Raw genomic sequence first — 16,160 nt, forward strand, 5'->3', positions numbered from 1 at the left:
TTTGGAGACCCTATAGAATATCCAAGCATAGATTACCAGTAGAGAATAAGTTCTATAGGTATAAAGTTTGGTATAGAGATCTTGGAAAACCATCCAAACTATTGTGTGCCTTGGTAATTCCTAAAATAATTTCACTAGTGTGTTTTATATCTGCCTCTGAATATGTAGTTCCGTTGAGCCTTTAATATTCCTCTCATATTATTTAGAGGATTGAGAGATTGTTAAAAACCACACATTTATTTTCTAAATTAAAAATCTTCACTATAAATACAGTATTTTCTCCCTAACACTGGTACTTAAAATCAATATTCCACTTGAAATATTTAAATGACCCAAACATTTGAAGGTACCAACATTATTTCTAATTCTGGCTTGTTTTTTCATTAGAAATAAAATTCTGAGTTATCATTTATGAAGTAACCAAAAAACACAAGTTTATTGTTTTTTAATCTCAATGCAGCTCAATCACTGTCACTGAATGTGGCAAAGGAAGAAGGAAAAAAGAGAATCAGATATAGCTAGTTAAAAATAGACCTTCTTTTCTTTTGAACCTACACAGTAAGAATTTTCTCTTCCATTTAGTTGATTATGTGCTATATAGTTATTAAACTTGATAGATGACAGGCAGAGAAAAAAACTACTTGGCTTGGCCTAATTTAATCCTTCTATCTGGAAAACAAGACCACACTCAAAACATCATACTGCAAGGCTGATTTTTACCTTAGCCCTGTATCCTATGCTAGCTCGATAACCTGGAGGTGTAGAAAAGTTGCAAAAGGAAATGTGAGTGAGAAGAGGATTCACATTCATGTGCCAGGGTCTTGGTATTTATTATCTCATTTAGTCCTGGAAAAGAAAATATGTGAAGTACTTATTATTATCTCCTTTTACAGAAGTAAATCCATGTTTCCAATAATCAAGTAACTTCCCAAGCTCACACAGCTATTAGAAATGGAGCCAGACTTACAATCTTAAACCCTTTGATTCTTCCTACTCCATTGTAGTTCTATATTATATTGACAACTATGACAATATTAAAAAAAGATGTGTGAACATACATGGCTCATTTATTTCCACACATTCAAATCTAGAATGACTCAATATTATAAGATATAATATGGCAATGGAGTTGCTTTGCGTATTACCTTTAGGTTCACATCCTTAAAGTAATTTTTTACTTTCATCTATTTTGGAAGCTATCACTGTGGGATGGTTGTCCCTGTCCTCTAAGCTGGGTCGTAGTGGAGGGAGGTAATCTGCCTAAGTGTTTATGAGAGCTTCATATGATACTTATAACTTGCTTTCCCCTCTCACTATTGATGTAACACACAACAGCTATACAAGACTTAGAAAATATAGACAAACAACAAAACTCAACTATAACCATCATCTAAAAATAGGGACTCTTGCCCTGGCCAGGTAGCTCAGTTGGTTAAAGAATTGTTCTAATGCACCCAATACATCAAAGTTGAGGTCCCAGTCAAGGCACATACAAGAATGCATAAATAAGTGAAACAACAAATCAATCTCTCTCTCAAAAAAAAGTAAGTAAATAAGTAATAGGTATCTTTACAACCTGGTAAATATTCTTATATTATTTTTATACACATGGGCACACACATACATATTCTTTTAACCTAAATCAAGCCCCTCAGGTTGATTACTTTTAATTTTCTGTCTTAACATCAAAAATAAATAAAATCTTCATATATTGGGGTAGTTCATTTTAACTGATATAGGAAATAGTCAAATACAATTTAGGCTGAGAGAGAGATAACCCATGCTTTGTTTTGGCCCAAAGGGTTAATGGTCTTTGCCAGCTGGGTTAATGGTTCCAGACCTGTTCTGCTATTGTTTACTAGACAGAGTCTCTGACTCATAACTTGTGATCTGATCACTATATGATCAAGTCATCCAAAGACACAATAAAACACAAATAAAATATCTACTGAATCTATATTGAGCCAGCCTTCCTCTTAGCAACATACATATAAGAATTTTTGTGTTTTCCTCCCATTCACAACCACCATATATTTTTATTCTTATTATAACCATATACACTTTATTACATACCAAGAGCAAGTGCCCAGATCTTTTTAATATTGCATTGATTAGTATAATGTCTATAATAATAGAACATTAGAATCAGAAGGGACTTAATTCAACTGGCTCATTTTATAGGTGATAAAACTGAGACACAAAAGAAGGGAAAAGCAAAAATACAAAACATATACCAAAAGCTATACATGTTTATCTTATTCAAAATTACAAATTTATGAGTAAAATATGATTGCCCCAATTTGTAGGAAATTAAGACTCATTGAGATTTCACATCTAAGAAGAGGTAGAGCCAGGATTCAAACATGAGTCGTTCTGACTCAGCTTTCCCCTAAAACAACCTGGTTTTCTAGAAAGAGGTGACTTATCTAAACTAGATAATAGCAGGTGGCAGATCAAGAGCTAGAATCCCATCTTCTATTACCTAGTCTAATAACTCTACATTCTGTTGTTGTACATGAGGCTCAAATGGGATTCAAGCCATGGTCTTTGCTTCTAAGATCAAATTGCAAGTAACAAGGCCCAGCAGTTTGCACACAAAGATATGCCACCCTTTTGTACATTGAACATAAATTACAAATATTAAAACCTCTAGATTTCAAAGTACAGCATAAATTACAGCAACTATATTGAAATCAATCATGGAGAAAATAAAAAATTAACATGAATAAAGTTTAACATCACCTGACTATTAAACCAGATTGGAAAAATGACTTGTATATCTTAACCAGGCATGTTCAACATTTACTAAATAATGGAAAGCTGTTTGGGTTTATGTCCAACTCAGTTCAACATACAAAGCCTGAAATACGGTTTCCTTTCTAGCATGTTTTAACAGCCAGCCTCCAGCCACTCTGCACAGTATCTACTTTAAGAAGCTGAGAAGAAGGAAACAACGAACATTTGTTGTCCGCCTACCATTTGTCAAGCTCTGTGTTAGGTGTTTTACATTTATTATATAATGTTTTATCCTCCAAAGGCCCAGTGAGATGGTTGATTTTATTTCTAGTTTACATATAAGGGAACAAGAGCTTGGAGAGCTTAGTAACTTTTTTCAAATATCTAATAAGCATTAAACTTGGGAATTATGCCAAGGTTTAATTTCACAGTGACAGCCTTCGTTGGAGCTGGCCAGTAACAATAGTTTTAACACAATACATCTTTATTGGGACTTTGTGAATCCTCATAGAAACCCTAAGGCATATGTACTATGCAGTCCCATCTTATAGATGCCCAAGAGGTTGGCGACTTGCATGAAATCACACAACTATTAAAGGTGGAATATGGGTACTAACTCAGGAAGGCTAACCTCAAAGTCTGTGCTGTTAACATTTATTTCATTCTGTCTGGGAGGATATTAGTAATCCACATTATAGTGTTTATATTTTCATACAAGGTGGAAATTACAAAGTGCCACAGATGGACAGAGATAAAGAAAAAAGAAAGGTACTGCATCCTCACAGTTTTGCTGCATTGAGGTTGGGAATAAAAACCCTCCAGCCACAGAGGATGGGCAGAGTGTAGAAATGCAAAGATGAGAGGAAGAGGAAAAGAAAGGTTTTGCAGTGGAAAGATTTGTACTGTCATTTGATAATGTTTGTTCAATTTTTGTGTAGATCTTCTGCCTTAAAATTTGTTAATTGATCCATAAAACTGGCTAATATTTGGATTTTATGATAGTCCTAGATAGCATCTAAGCATTCATGGTTCATGCTTTGAGTCCATTGAGAACCTATGAGTATTACTTATCTAGTGCTGCATATCCAATTACCACCAAACATTATCCTGCAGTTTCTTTAGGTCAGGAATTAGAGAGTCTTAGCTGTGTGGTTCTGGCTCGGGTCTGAAGTGGCAGTCAAGATGTTGGCTAAGATTGCAGTCATCCAGATTCTTGACAGGGGATTCCAAGGTGGCTCACAGGCATTGTGCTTGGCAAGAGGTCTCAATTCCTTGCCATGTGAGCCTCTCTGGCATCTTGGGTGTGTCCATGTCACTGCAGGTGGCTCCTCCCAGAACAAGACATACAAAGCGAATGCCAGGTAGAAGTCACAGTGAGCCTCATTTTATGAGCCTCATTTGGAATGACTCACTATCATTTCTACCATATTCCACTAGTCACAGAGAATAAGCTTGTTTCAATATGGGAGGGGACATCACACGTATAAATACCAAGAGTTGGGAATCACTGTGGACCACTGGAGGCTGGCTACAATCACATACAACTTTTTGCGGGGGCATGATTTTTAAAAGATAAACAGAGAACGTGGCTCCTATATTTGAACATATTTGAACATGTTTTGCTACTCTATTTTATACCTTTAAGTGGTTTTTAAATTAGGCAAAATTTTACATAAATCAGTATGTAGTCCCTCTGGGGGAGAAGTCACTATGCCAATTTTAGGGTAGCTATTAAATAGTCTGGCATTCATCATTATCCAGGCATCAATTTGAGGAAAGCTAGGTATTCAAGCCTTAAAGGAAGAATCAGAACAAAGTAAATGTTAGACCCACATTGTGATAGGGAACAGAGCTGGCCTGCATGCCCAAGCATGGAACCAGCTCTTCAGGAAGCCACACCTTAGGTATGGCTGCACAAGTTGTGGACTTCAGGTCCATTAATTCTATTCACATAGACTATGATCTGAGTGGTGCATTCCTAGAGTTGCACAGCACAAAGACCTAAATTAGGCCAGTAGGAACACTGCGGAGCTGCAGTACCAGGCAACAATGGTAAAAGCAAGGCAGTCACCCCCTTTGCTTTGTGGACCCCACAAAATTCATAATATAGGAAAAAGAATTAATATCAAAAAGTTGTATAGTGGACAGCTCCTTTAATGAAAGGTTTAGGCAGAGAGCACTACGATATACCAATAACAATTTCTCAGATTCTTGGTTCTCTAGCAAAGTATTCATATGTATAGGAAAGAAAAAACATCTCAATGGCTCCATACTAAATGTAGCTGTAATATAAAGGCCAAAAGCCTTTTTGGAATGTTTTTGCTAAACCATTTAAGATATGCAAGTTAGTACTGCAATCTTATTGGTTTGATAGTGTAGTTAATATTCATCTTCATCATTTACACTTTCTATTTTCTACATGAATTATTTGGAATATATCACTGTAATCAGTGACATCATACTGGTGACATTAATTGTGAGGTGTAAAGGCTTTTATATATTTTAATTCATGTTAGATATGCAAAATGGTAACATATGTGATTAATTCATCTGTTTAGCCAACATTCTTAATCTGTCTACTCTACTATACCAGAATCAATTTTTAACAAAAGCTTAAAGACCCTTCACGTAAATGCAGACAGAGTACCCTTCAGATCTATACTGTAATTATCCAAGCTTTTGGAGATGCCTGACAATGATAATTTTTCAGAAATTTTTGAAAAACCGCCTAAATAAAAAACTTTTTTACTGGTACTTTTTAAGTTTTAAGAATTTAAAACTTATAGAAAAGTGAAAAATTCACCTATTTATAATATTTTACCCCTTTGCTTATCATTTGCTATCTCTTGTCTTTATCTTCCTGCCTGTCTGTCTATCTATCTATCTATCTATCTATCTATCTATCTATCTAGAGAGGATTGTAAAAGTGTTTATGTAGAGATAGAAGAAGAAAGAGACAGAAAGGAACAAGAAAGGGAAGGAGAGAGAAAATATACATGTGTGATTGTGTGTGTTTGGTTTATTTATTTACTTATTTATTTTGAAGGTGTTTTTAAAATATGTTTTTATTTATTTTTGAGAGAGAGGAAGGGAAAGGGAGAGAGAGAGGGGGAGAGAAACATTCATGTGAAAAAGAAACATTGATTGGCTGCCTCCTGCACACCCCCTACTAGGGATCAAGCCTGCAACATACTAGTAGGCATGTACGCTGACCTGGAATTGAACTGGCACAGGATGACACCCAACCAACTAAGCTACACCAGCCGGGACCAAGAGGGTTCTTTACAGCACTTTTCCCCTGTAGGGCAGGATTCAGTCTAGGGTCAGTTCAGGATCCTTCTAGGTCAGATGCCCTTTTCTTTCTGTTATCTGTAATTTTCCACAGCCTTAATTTGTCTTTTAGAACACTGACATTTTTTTTTTAAGAATACAGTTCCTCTTCCTGGCTTTAATAGATCATTCTTACTTTAATGTTGTGTGATGTTTTTTCCTCAGAGTTTGATCCAGGTTATGCTGGGATACTCCAAAGGTGAACTTTAACATCATGAAAATATCCTTTTGATCAAAATACCCCCCTGGAGTTGGCATCCATTATTGATTCTTGCTTGATTTTAACTATGATGGTTGCAAACTGATGATTTTGTAACTCCAGCATCCCTCTGCATGGACTGGCCAGCCCTGGCTTTCTACTCTAAACAAGAGCCTGCCCACCCCCCTCCTGTATTTATTTATTTAGATATTTACCCATTTATTATGTTTTATCCATTTATTATTTATTACTCAAAAATACCTATTACTATTGGTTTATAATTTATTAGTGGATTTAGTTGCTTCTGTGTTCCAGTTGTCCCAGATTTGGCCAATATTAGCCCCTTTAAGCTAACTCCTGTGTTCTTGTCACATTCCTCCTTTTGGGGAAAATAAAGTGATGTTTAGTTTCTGGCATATCAAGAAGCCTACTGTCATCATTTTTTATTTATTTGTCATATACATTTCCAATCTATTTATTTGTTATTATTAATGTAGCCCAGAATTGTGGGAGCAGAATATTTAAAAGATCATGGTTATAAATGAGATATGACGATAGCCTAAAAGTAAGGCTGAGACAGAAAAAAACTTAGAGAATTTTAGCATAGTGGAATGTTGACATTCACAAACATGACCCAATTTATTAAAAAACTAGAGGCTGGATGCACGAAAATCATGCTAGAGTTGGCCTTCCTTCCCCTGGCTGCTGGCACCGGCTTCCCTCTGGCACCAGGGACCTGGGCTTCCCTCACAGCCCTGGCTTCGTCCAGAAGGATGGTAGGATATCCGGAAGGACGCCTGGTCTAATTAGCATATTATGCTTTTTATTATTATAGATTATTTAAATTAAATTTATTGTGGATAATAGTATGGTTTTGTAGATAATTGCTACTTAAGTGCAATAATTCTCACTTTTTTGTGCATTTTAATAAGCTGGAAGGTTTATCTTACTTTTTAAAAAAGAGCTTGTGCTTTTATTTTTAAATTGATAATGATTGGTATCAAATAACTATGATCCTTACATATTATGATATTCTCCAGGACACATATATTTGCTTACAAAATTACGTAACAGTTTTATTTGTAAATGTGCACCTAATGGTAACTAGCAAATTTTTATTAAAGTTAAGCATAATATGATTTTACTTTTAGTATTTAACATATGTAGATGATGTGAACAAACATAAAATGTAAAATTTTATGAACTTTTATGAAAGTAATCATCTTTTCTAAAAGGTATAACTACCACCCAGATCAAGATACAGAATATTTGCTACATCCAAAATGGATCCCTTGTGCACCTTCCAAGACAATATCTCTCTAATCAAATTTCCATCGTTGTACTAGTATATTAGCTTTTCTCTTTCTTAAAGTTCAGATAAGTGGAATATATACCTACCCATACAATATATATTCCTTTAGGTCTGGCTTCTGATGTTCAACACTATGCCTGTGAGAGTTATCCATGTTGTTGCTTGTAGTAATAGCTTCTTCCTTTTCATTTCTATGTAATATGACAATGTATGAAGATAGTACAATCATTCTTGTATATTTCCTTATTGATAGTCCTTTGGGTTGTTTCCAGTTCAGGTGTTTATGAATAAAACTGCTATCAACGTTATCATCCTTGTCATAAGGTTTAGTATGTTACCTGTGTTTATGTATACATTTGTATAAAAAGTTTTCCAGAGAAGTTTTATAAATTTACATTCCTACCAGCAATGTATAAGAGCTTCAATTCCTCCACATCCTCACCAATCTTGGCATTGAATGGTTTTTAAGTTTTAGCCAAATTGGTGATATGTAATGATATTTCACTAAGGTTTCTATTTGAAATTACCTTTAAGTAATGACGTTAAGCATCTTTTCTTTTTTTAATCCTCACCCGAGGATATGTTTATTGATTTTTAGAGAGAGAGGAAGGGGAAGAGAAAGAGAGAGAGAGAGAGAGAGAGAGAGAGAGAGAGAGAGAGAGGCATCCATCAGTTGCCTCCTAACAGGGAATCAAACCTGCAACCTTTTTGCCTTTTTGGTGTCCAGGATGAAGCTCCAACCAACTTACCCACCCCGCCATGGCAAGCATCTTTCCTTATGCCTATTAAACAATTAAACATTTGGATATCTACCTTTGTGAAGTGTCTATTCAAGTTTTTTGTCCATTAAAAAAAACTGAGGTGGGTTGTCTCTTTTTTCATTATTGTTTTAGTTCTCTATATATTCTGGTTACAAATCCTTTATCATATATAAAATTGAAGATATCTTCTCCCAGTCTATTGCATTCTTGTTTCACTCTCCTAATATCTTTTTGTTGTTGTTGTTAATCCTCACCCAAGGATATTTTTTCCATTGATTTTTAGAGAGAGTGAAAGGGAGGAGGAGAGACAGAGAGAAAGAAACATCAATGTGAGAGAGATACATCAATTGGTTGCCCCTCCTCCACAATGCACCCTGACCAGGGCCAGGGATTGAGCCTGCAACCAAGGCATATGTCTTTGACTGGAATTGAATCCATGATCTTTCAATGTGTGGGCTAATGCTCTAATCATTGAGAAAACAGACTAGGGCCTAATATATTTTTTTAAGAGCATGTCATTTATTTTTATTAAGTTTTTAAATATATGAGCAGAAAGATGTTTGCAGTATTATTTTATTATCCTTTTAATGGATATAAGATCTATAGTCATTACTCCTGTTTGATTCCTGATATTGGTGATTTGTATCTTCTCTATTTGTTTTTAATTTATTGATTTTAGAGGAGGGGCAGGAGGAAGAGAGAGAGAGAGAGAGAGAGATCAATTTGTTGTTCCATTTATTTTTGCATTGATTGCTTCCTGTATATGCCCTGACCAGAAATGGAATTTGCAACATTTTGTATCCAGAAGATGCTCTAACCAACTGATCTACCTGGCCAGGGCCTCTTCTCTATTTTTATCTATGACAATATTGCTAAAGGTTAATCAATTTTATTGATCTTTTTTGAAGAATGAGTTTTTCGTTTTATTTTTCTATTGTCTGCATGTTTTTAATTTAATTGACATGTGCTGTCTATTAGTTTCATCCCTCTGTTTGCTTTAAATTTATTTTTCCCCTAAATTCCTGAGATAGGAATTTAAATAATAAATTCAAGATATTTTCTCTAATAGAAACATTTAATACTATAAATTCTGCTATCAGCACTGTTTTAACTGTATTCCACATATTTTGTTATATTGCATTTTTTTAATTGTCTTGTTCTTTATTTTAATGGCATCAACATGCCTATTTATTCTCTTATGGTTAGAGATTTTCATGCCCTATTTAAAATAAGGTCATAAAATATTCTTTCTTGAAAAAATTTTCTTCTAGAAACTTTGTTGTTTACTTTTTAAATTTAGGTGCATGATTCATTTGGAATTGAAGTTTATGTATGATGTGAGGTAGGGATTAAGTTTATTTTCTTCCACCATATGGATATTCAAGTGATCAAGCATTGTTTATTGAAAAATCCATCTTTTCCCATAACACTGTAGTGGGATTCTTGTCATAATCAGGTTACTGTTTATATGTGAGTCTATTTTTAGATTCTCTATTCTCTTCCATTGGTCTATTTACCTTTGTTTTTTGAATTCTATACTTTTATAAGACTTGGTATCTTCTACTATAAATCTTCCAGCTATTTTCTTATTTGTCAAGATTGTTCTGGCTAGCCTTGTTCCTTTGCATTTTCATATGCATTTTAGAATCAGGTTGTCAAGTTAAAAAAAAAACACTTGAGATTTTGATTGAAATTTCATTGAATTTATAGATCAATTTGAAGAGACTGATGACTTTACAATAACATGTCCTTTAATCCATGCGCATAAGCATATGTTCATCCATCTCTCTTTTATTTAGGTCTTTTTAATTTCTTTTAGGAATGTTTTTTGTAGTTTTTCATATAAAAGTGTTTCTCATCTTTTGTTAGATTTATTCATATATTTTTTATTTTTTATGCTTTTCTAATTATATTTCATAACTTTGCTAGTGTATAGAAATAAAACTGATATTTTACATTGCTATTGTATCCAGTAATGTTGTAAAATTCACTCATTTCAAAGAGTCTGGATTCTTATGGATTTCGTATGTACACAGTCATAACATATATGACTAATCACAATTATTCTCTTATTTTCCAATACTTATATCTTTTTTAACTTCTTTCACTTAACTTAGTGACTTGACCGAGGCCTCCAGTATAATGTTGAAAACCAGTGTTGAGAATAAGCATAGTAAGGAGCCTTTTGAAAAATCTAGGTACCAAGGTATTATTCGCTCAAAATTCAATAGGTCCATGTTGGGGGCCTGGTAAATCTACATTTTAACACATATTCCAAGTGATACCAATATATGGGTGCCCTTGAAACACACTTTAAATAATATTTTAAAGGATACGCTTCACTCATCTAAATAAAGTTTTCTTGACGAGGATGGAATAGTGCAGTCTTCCTCCTTCCTGTCCTTCCCACCTCCACCCTCTTCTATGCCAGTGGTGAATGTATAACATGTTATTTGTTGAGCACTCTATTATGCTGCTTCTCTTTCTCTGGGATCTAGCTGTGGTTATAACTTGCATGTCAGGGTCTTCAGTGTTAAGAAGTTGATCAGCTTTATAAAAGAAAAGAATAAAAGAGCCCCTGAGTCAGTAAGTATATTTAAAAAGAAACAATCTTTAAAATGAAGAAAACAAACACCCACTATATTTTGCAGTTGTTGTGGTCACAATTGAATTCAATTCTTTCTATACACAGAATCCACATCCACACATGTACACACACAAATAATTCTATTTGTGTTGCCTCATATTAGAAATGGTATGAGAAAAATAATAGATTCTAAAGGATGTACCGTTACCTAAAATAGACAAATAATATGAAATTACTTGAAAGAAGTATGGATACCATGTGTTTTCCTCAATATGATTAGTTATAAATCAAAGGAACAGTGTATTTTCTTAGATTAAGAGAGAATATATGCTATAGACACTGATAGAGTTAGAAGAATACCTGCAAATATTCATGGAGTATTAAGACTTGGTAGGGTCTTAAGATTGTTTATCTGATCTTTGCATTTTTATATGTTTTTATTGATTTTTTAGAGAGAGAGGAAGGGAGAGGGATAGAGAGATAGAAACATCGATGACAGAGTAACATTATTGATCCACTGCATGCCCCCTACTGGGGATTGAGCCTACAACCCAGGCATTTGCCCTGGGTTGGAATGGGTAACCTCTTGTTTTCTGAATTGATGCTCAAACACTGAGCAACACTGGCTTGGGATGACCCTTAAAGTTTTATAGCTGAGGTGACTGAGACCCATCCTGGTAGAGTAGGTTGTCCAATGTTAATTGATGGTGGTGGTAGTACTGGGGGCAGCACCCACCATCCCTGATTTCCACCTCAGACTCTTCCCTGATGCCATTCAGTCAAATATTTTATGTTACTAGATTATGTATATGATAGGAATCCCAGCGAACAAAGAATGTGGAAACACTGGGACAAGCCCACAAAAGTAAATACTTCATATGGAGGGAGATAAATTAAATGGCACTGACTTTGGAAAGGAATTGTTAGAAAGAACTAGGAGAGATGTGACAGAAGAGAGGCGAAGTGAAAAGAGAATGGGAAACATTAAGTGAGACAAAGGTGGCAGTAAATTAGGAAAACCAAAAAATAGAAGATTAGAGTCAAAACTGAAAATAAGATAAAATAATAAAAGAACATGAAGATAGATTAGTGTTTTGTATTATTTTTTGTAAAAAGCATATCTACCTATAATTATATCAATAATAAAATAGCTCATAATGAAATAATATAAAAGTGCATTTATATTTCTCTAAGAAAGGTAAACCTAAAGTGGTAGTGATAATATTAGCTTCCTAGTCCTCTAAAATGTTGAACAAATAAGAAATAGAAGTCCAAAGATGTAGTTCTCTGTGTCAAGAATCATTAATATGTAAAATCTAAGAAACACAGGGAAAGCTAGCCTAAGGATTCCTTCAAATGTCTTTATTGATTTTAGAGGTATGGCTGATGAGAGAACAGACAAGGAGGTGGGGAATTCTAAACATTTTAAACAACCAAATAGCACTGCATTAATTCAAAGAGAGGGATAGTTTATACAGTATTCAGAATTGTTTGCATTTATTTCCTTGCTTTTGCATCTCTTTACCAGCTTGAGCATAAATGTTACAATCATAATATTGGTTTGCAGCCTGATTAGTCATGGTTCATTTGATGAGCCAAATGCCCCCTTGTGCCCCCTGGGAGAGGAGGCATCCATTTTTAATCTATGTTTTACAAAGATAAATGGGACATAATAATGAGCCAAGTGTCACAGAAAAGTGAACTTAAAATGTGGCTAATAAGCCAAATATAGATACTTAGCAGGTCAATATACTGGTTAAGGATACATGATTTGAAATGAAACAGACATGGATTTGGCCCCCAATTCAGCTACTCTTTAATTAGTAACCTTCATTCAGTCCTTTTTTCTCTTCTCTGCTTTCTCTTTCCCTCTCCTCTCTTCTTTTATTCAAAAACTAGTGGCCTAGTGCACAGAATTCGTGCATGGGGTGCAGTCCCTAGGCCTGGCTGCGATCGAAGCATGAGCATCTGGCATGGAAGGGCAGGTCCTAGCTGACCTCTGGGCCCTGGGAAGCACCTGGGTCTCCACTCATACCCGCCTTGGCCTGGCACTGCCCACTCACCTGCTCCATCATCCTGCCATGGTCCTGCTCTTGTTGGGGCCTATTGGGGCTAGCAGTGCCTCCACTACCGCCCACTGCCAGCACTGCATCACTGAAGCCTGCCATGTTCTGCGCTGCCCCCTGGTGGTCAGCACACATCATAGCAAGTGGTCGAACTCCTGGTAGAACTCCAGGTCAAATGACCACCCAAGGGGACAATTTGCACACTAGCCTTTTATTATATAGGATATCTATTGAGTATTTACTGTGTACTGGGTTCATGCCATAGACTACTGAGTCATTTATCTTATATTCCTGAGGGAGAACATGGCAAGTTTGTAGGAAAGAAATTTGTGTTGTCAAAACAAGCAAAGGTACAAATGCATAAATAAGCCAGACTTGTTAGGACAACTCCAAGCAGACTGGAGGTAAAAAATAGATAAATTTGAAAAAACAGGTTGAAATCAGATTGTGAAGGGTCTTGAATGCCAGGATAGGTAATTTTAAATCAACACACAGAGAACTGGCTGATAATTAGAAATCAAGTTGTTAGGGAGTTAGTTTAGTACAGAAAGACCAGAGGAGATTATTTCAAAACAGATAGATTACTACATACTTTAAAGAGGCCAAGAAAAAAGTGGATTTAACTGTTAGGAGGGTGTTAATGACCTTTAAAATAACTGTGATTGGGAGGTGGGGATAGAAACCAGTTATAAAGACGAAAGGAGGGAAATGAGAGTGAAAATAATGGAGCCTTGAGAGCTTGTTTGGACACAGACAATGGGGGGGGGCATGAATGGGGGGGAGGACAATGGAGGGATAAAGACACATATGTAATACCTTAATCAATAAAGACATTTTTTTAAAAAAAGAAAATAAGGAAGCCTATGGGGCCAAGAGTCCCACAGGAAAGTTAAACAGAATGGGAGGAAGAGTATGGTAGAGACTGAGAAACAGTAAGGACAAGTGCAGGTATATTTTTCCTAAGATGTAGAGTTACTACTTGTGTGTGAAGAGACCAAAGAAGAGGGACTGAACAGGGGTGCAAGAGTACAAGATGTGCGTAAGAATGGACAGCTGAAGGGGAGAGGAAGTCTTGCAGAGTCAGAGCAGCACTTCCTCCTCTGACACCGGAGGGCATGACCTTACACTGAGATTCCTCTGTAGCAGGGAGATAATCAAGGTAACATTTATCCATGTACCCCAGGTGGTCTCTTATTAGAAAGAACATCAGGCCACAAAAAGACCAAGTGACTGAAGCTGCAGAAAGTCAGACATAAAAGAGTTAAGCCCATCAATAGCTTCTATAGGAGCATCAAACCATTATGATTCATACTCCAGAAACCTTTCCGGGTCCTTCTGCTGGGTAACATGTGAAGGTAGCCGTGCACACATTCAAAGAAATGTAAAGTGCCCTTGATCTTCCCCTCACCTTCAGAAATAACGGTATGGGGTTATAGAGACCACAGGTGCAATACAAAGACTATTATCTGTGCCTGAAGTCACCAAATAGAGATAAAGTTGAAGGTTAAACGAACAGATATTTATGTAAAGATAAACACATCATAGAAAATCATGGTTATAAAAAAGAGCCCCTCAGTTCTGTGTGAATATGCCTATTCCACATTCAAAACATCAACTCTAGAAAGTTTCCTGCCAAACTGCTCTTAAAGTTGTACATACTTTTCCTTTCTTTCCTCCTCCAGGGCTCAAGGGAGCATCTGAGAATTTCCTGATCTGACTTCATCTCTATTTGAGCTCTGGGTTGGGAAAGAGGAAGCAGAGGGGTACGCTGGGTGCCATGCTCTCCTCCATGGCCAATGGGGCCTGGGCTTACACCCTAGTAGTAAGAAGTCCATGCAAGGAAAGCTGGGGCAGGTACCTCTGGCTGGGAACTCCTGTGGGTTCAGGAGACCCTGGTGTAGCTTGAAGAGCAGAGCAAGTGCATTTGGCGGGAGAGGGCATGGTGCTGACTGAGCATCTTTGCTTTGGAGTCTTCTCTTTCGCATCAGCCTGTCTGTGCCAAGAGCTGGGAATTGGCTGCGGGCAGGAGGCAGGGTGTCAGTCCCCAGCACTCGCCCGTTGGTCCAGCCTGGGAGAAGAGTTAGGGGGAGCCCTGGGCGCCAGCCAGAGGCAGCCTGCCTGATCTCTGCTCCAGTCCACAAATCCTTAACGGATTTTCTTTCTCTCCCCTCACCCTTTTCTCTCCTTTGCTCTTTCTTTCTCTCTCCTTCTTTCTTCCTTTCCCCCTCTTTTTCCCCTTTCCTCCCCATCCCCTTTCCCTTCCTCTCCCATCCCCCCTCTCCCCTCCCCCTCCGGGTGTGAGCCTCTTCCTTTCCCCTCCTCCCCTTTCCGCCTCTCTCCCTCTCTCTTCTCCTCCTTTTCCCTCTCAGCTCGCCGGGCGACCCTGCTCCTGCCTCCCACCTTAATGGCGGCATCTTCGGAGGATGATATAGACCGGCGGCCCATCAGGAGAGTCCGCTCCAAGAGTGACACGCCGTACCTCGCGGAGGCCAGGATTTCCTTTAACCTGGGGGCAGGTAAGGACGACCCTCCAGCCTGCTCTCTCCCCACCAAGCTCCCCTTTCTACCTTCCTCACCGCCGGCTGGCTCAGCCCCTTGCCCTCCTCCGGTGTCCGCTCCTGGCAATGCCCTCCCTTCTGCCCCCTTTCTGCCCAGCCCAGCCCAGAACCGGCTCGCTCACTCCCTCTCTTTGTGTCGCTGGTGCTGGTGCGAGGAGGGTGTGTATGGGGTAGAGGGGCGGGGGAGGGTGCACGCGCGCGTGCGCTGCAGAGGTGGGAAGGGTAGTGCGTGGAGCCCTACATTGCCCAGGAGTCACCCGCGGGGTTCCCCTTTCCATGAAGAGTGCTGTCACTGATAACAATGACGGTAGTTATAACCTAGAGCTGGGTCAGGATGGCAGTGCGCTGGTGTGGGCTCTGCTGGTGAGGTTTGCTGGCGGGGCTACTCCAGGGTGGGTGGAACTTGCTGGTGACATTCAGACTCTGGTGATTTTGCCAGGTTGGTACCACTGCTGTGGTGTTGGAGTGGGGACAGGGGGCGCGGTTGACAGCTGGGAACAGGACTTTTTCCTTGCACCAAGCAGTTGGCAAGCAACCATTGTGATCATCATAATAATATCATGGTCTGCAGGGTACATGTTAGGTGATTTGACTGGGTGTCACTGGAACTG

General features: G+C 37.7%; 1 protein-coding gene across 4 annotated transcripts in view; it reads left to right on the forward strand.

Annotated features, from left to right (window-relative positions):
• PHACTR1 (phosphatase and actin regulator 1) overlaps positions 1-16,160 on the forward strand; it is a 507,187-nt gene that overhangs the window by 14,275 nt on the left and 476,752 nt on the right. For all 4 annotated transcript variants that reach the window (XM_081085614.1, XM_081085612.1, XM_081085613.1 and 1 more), the window contains exon 3: positions 15,361-15,507. In XM_081085614.1, the coding sequence (XP_080941740.1) occupies positions 15,361-15,507 (147 nt within the window). The remainder of the gene's footprint in view (positions 1-15,360; positions 15,508-16,160) is intronic.

Source organism: Myotis nattereri, assembly GCF_964212035.1.
Source record: "Myotis nattereri genome assembly, chromosome: 3".
NCBI lineage: Eukaryota > Metazoa > Chordata > Mammalia > Chiroptera > Vespertilionidae > Myotis > Myotis nattereri.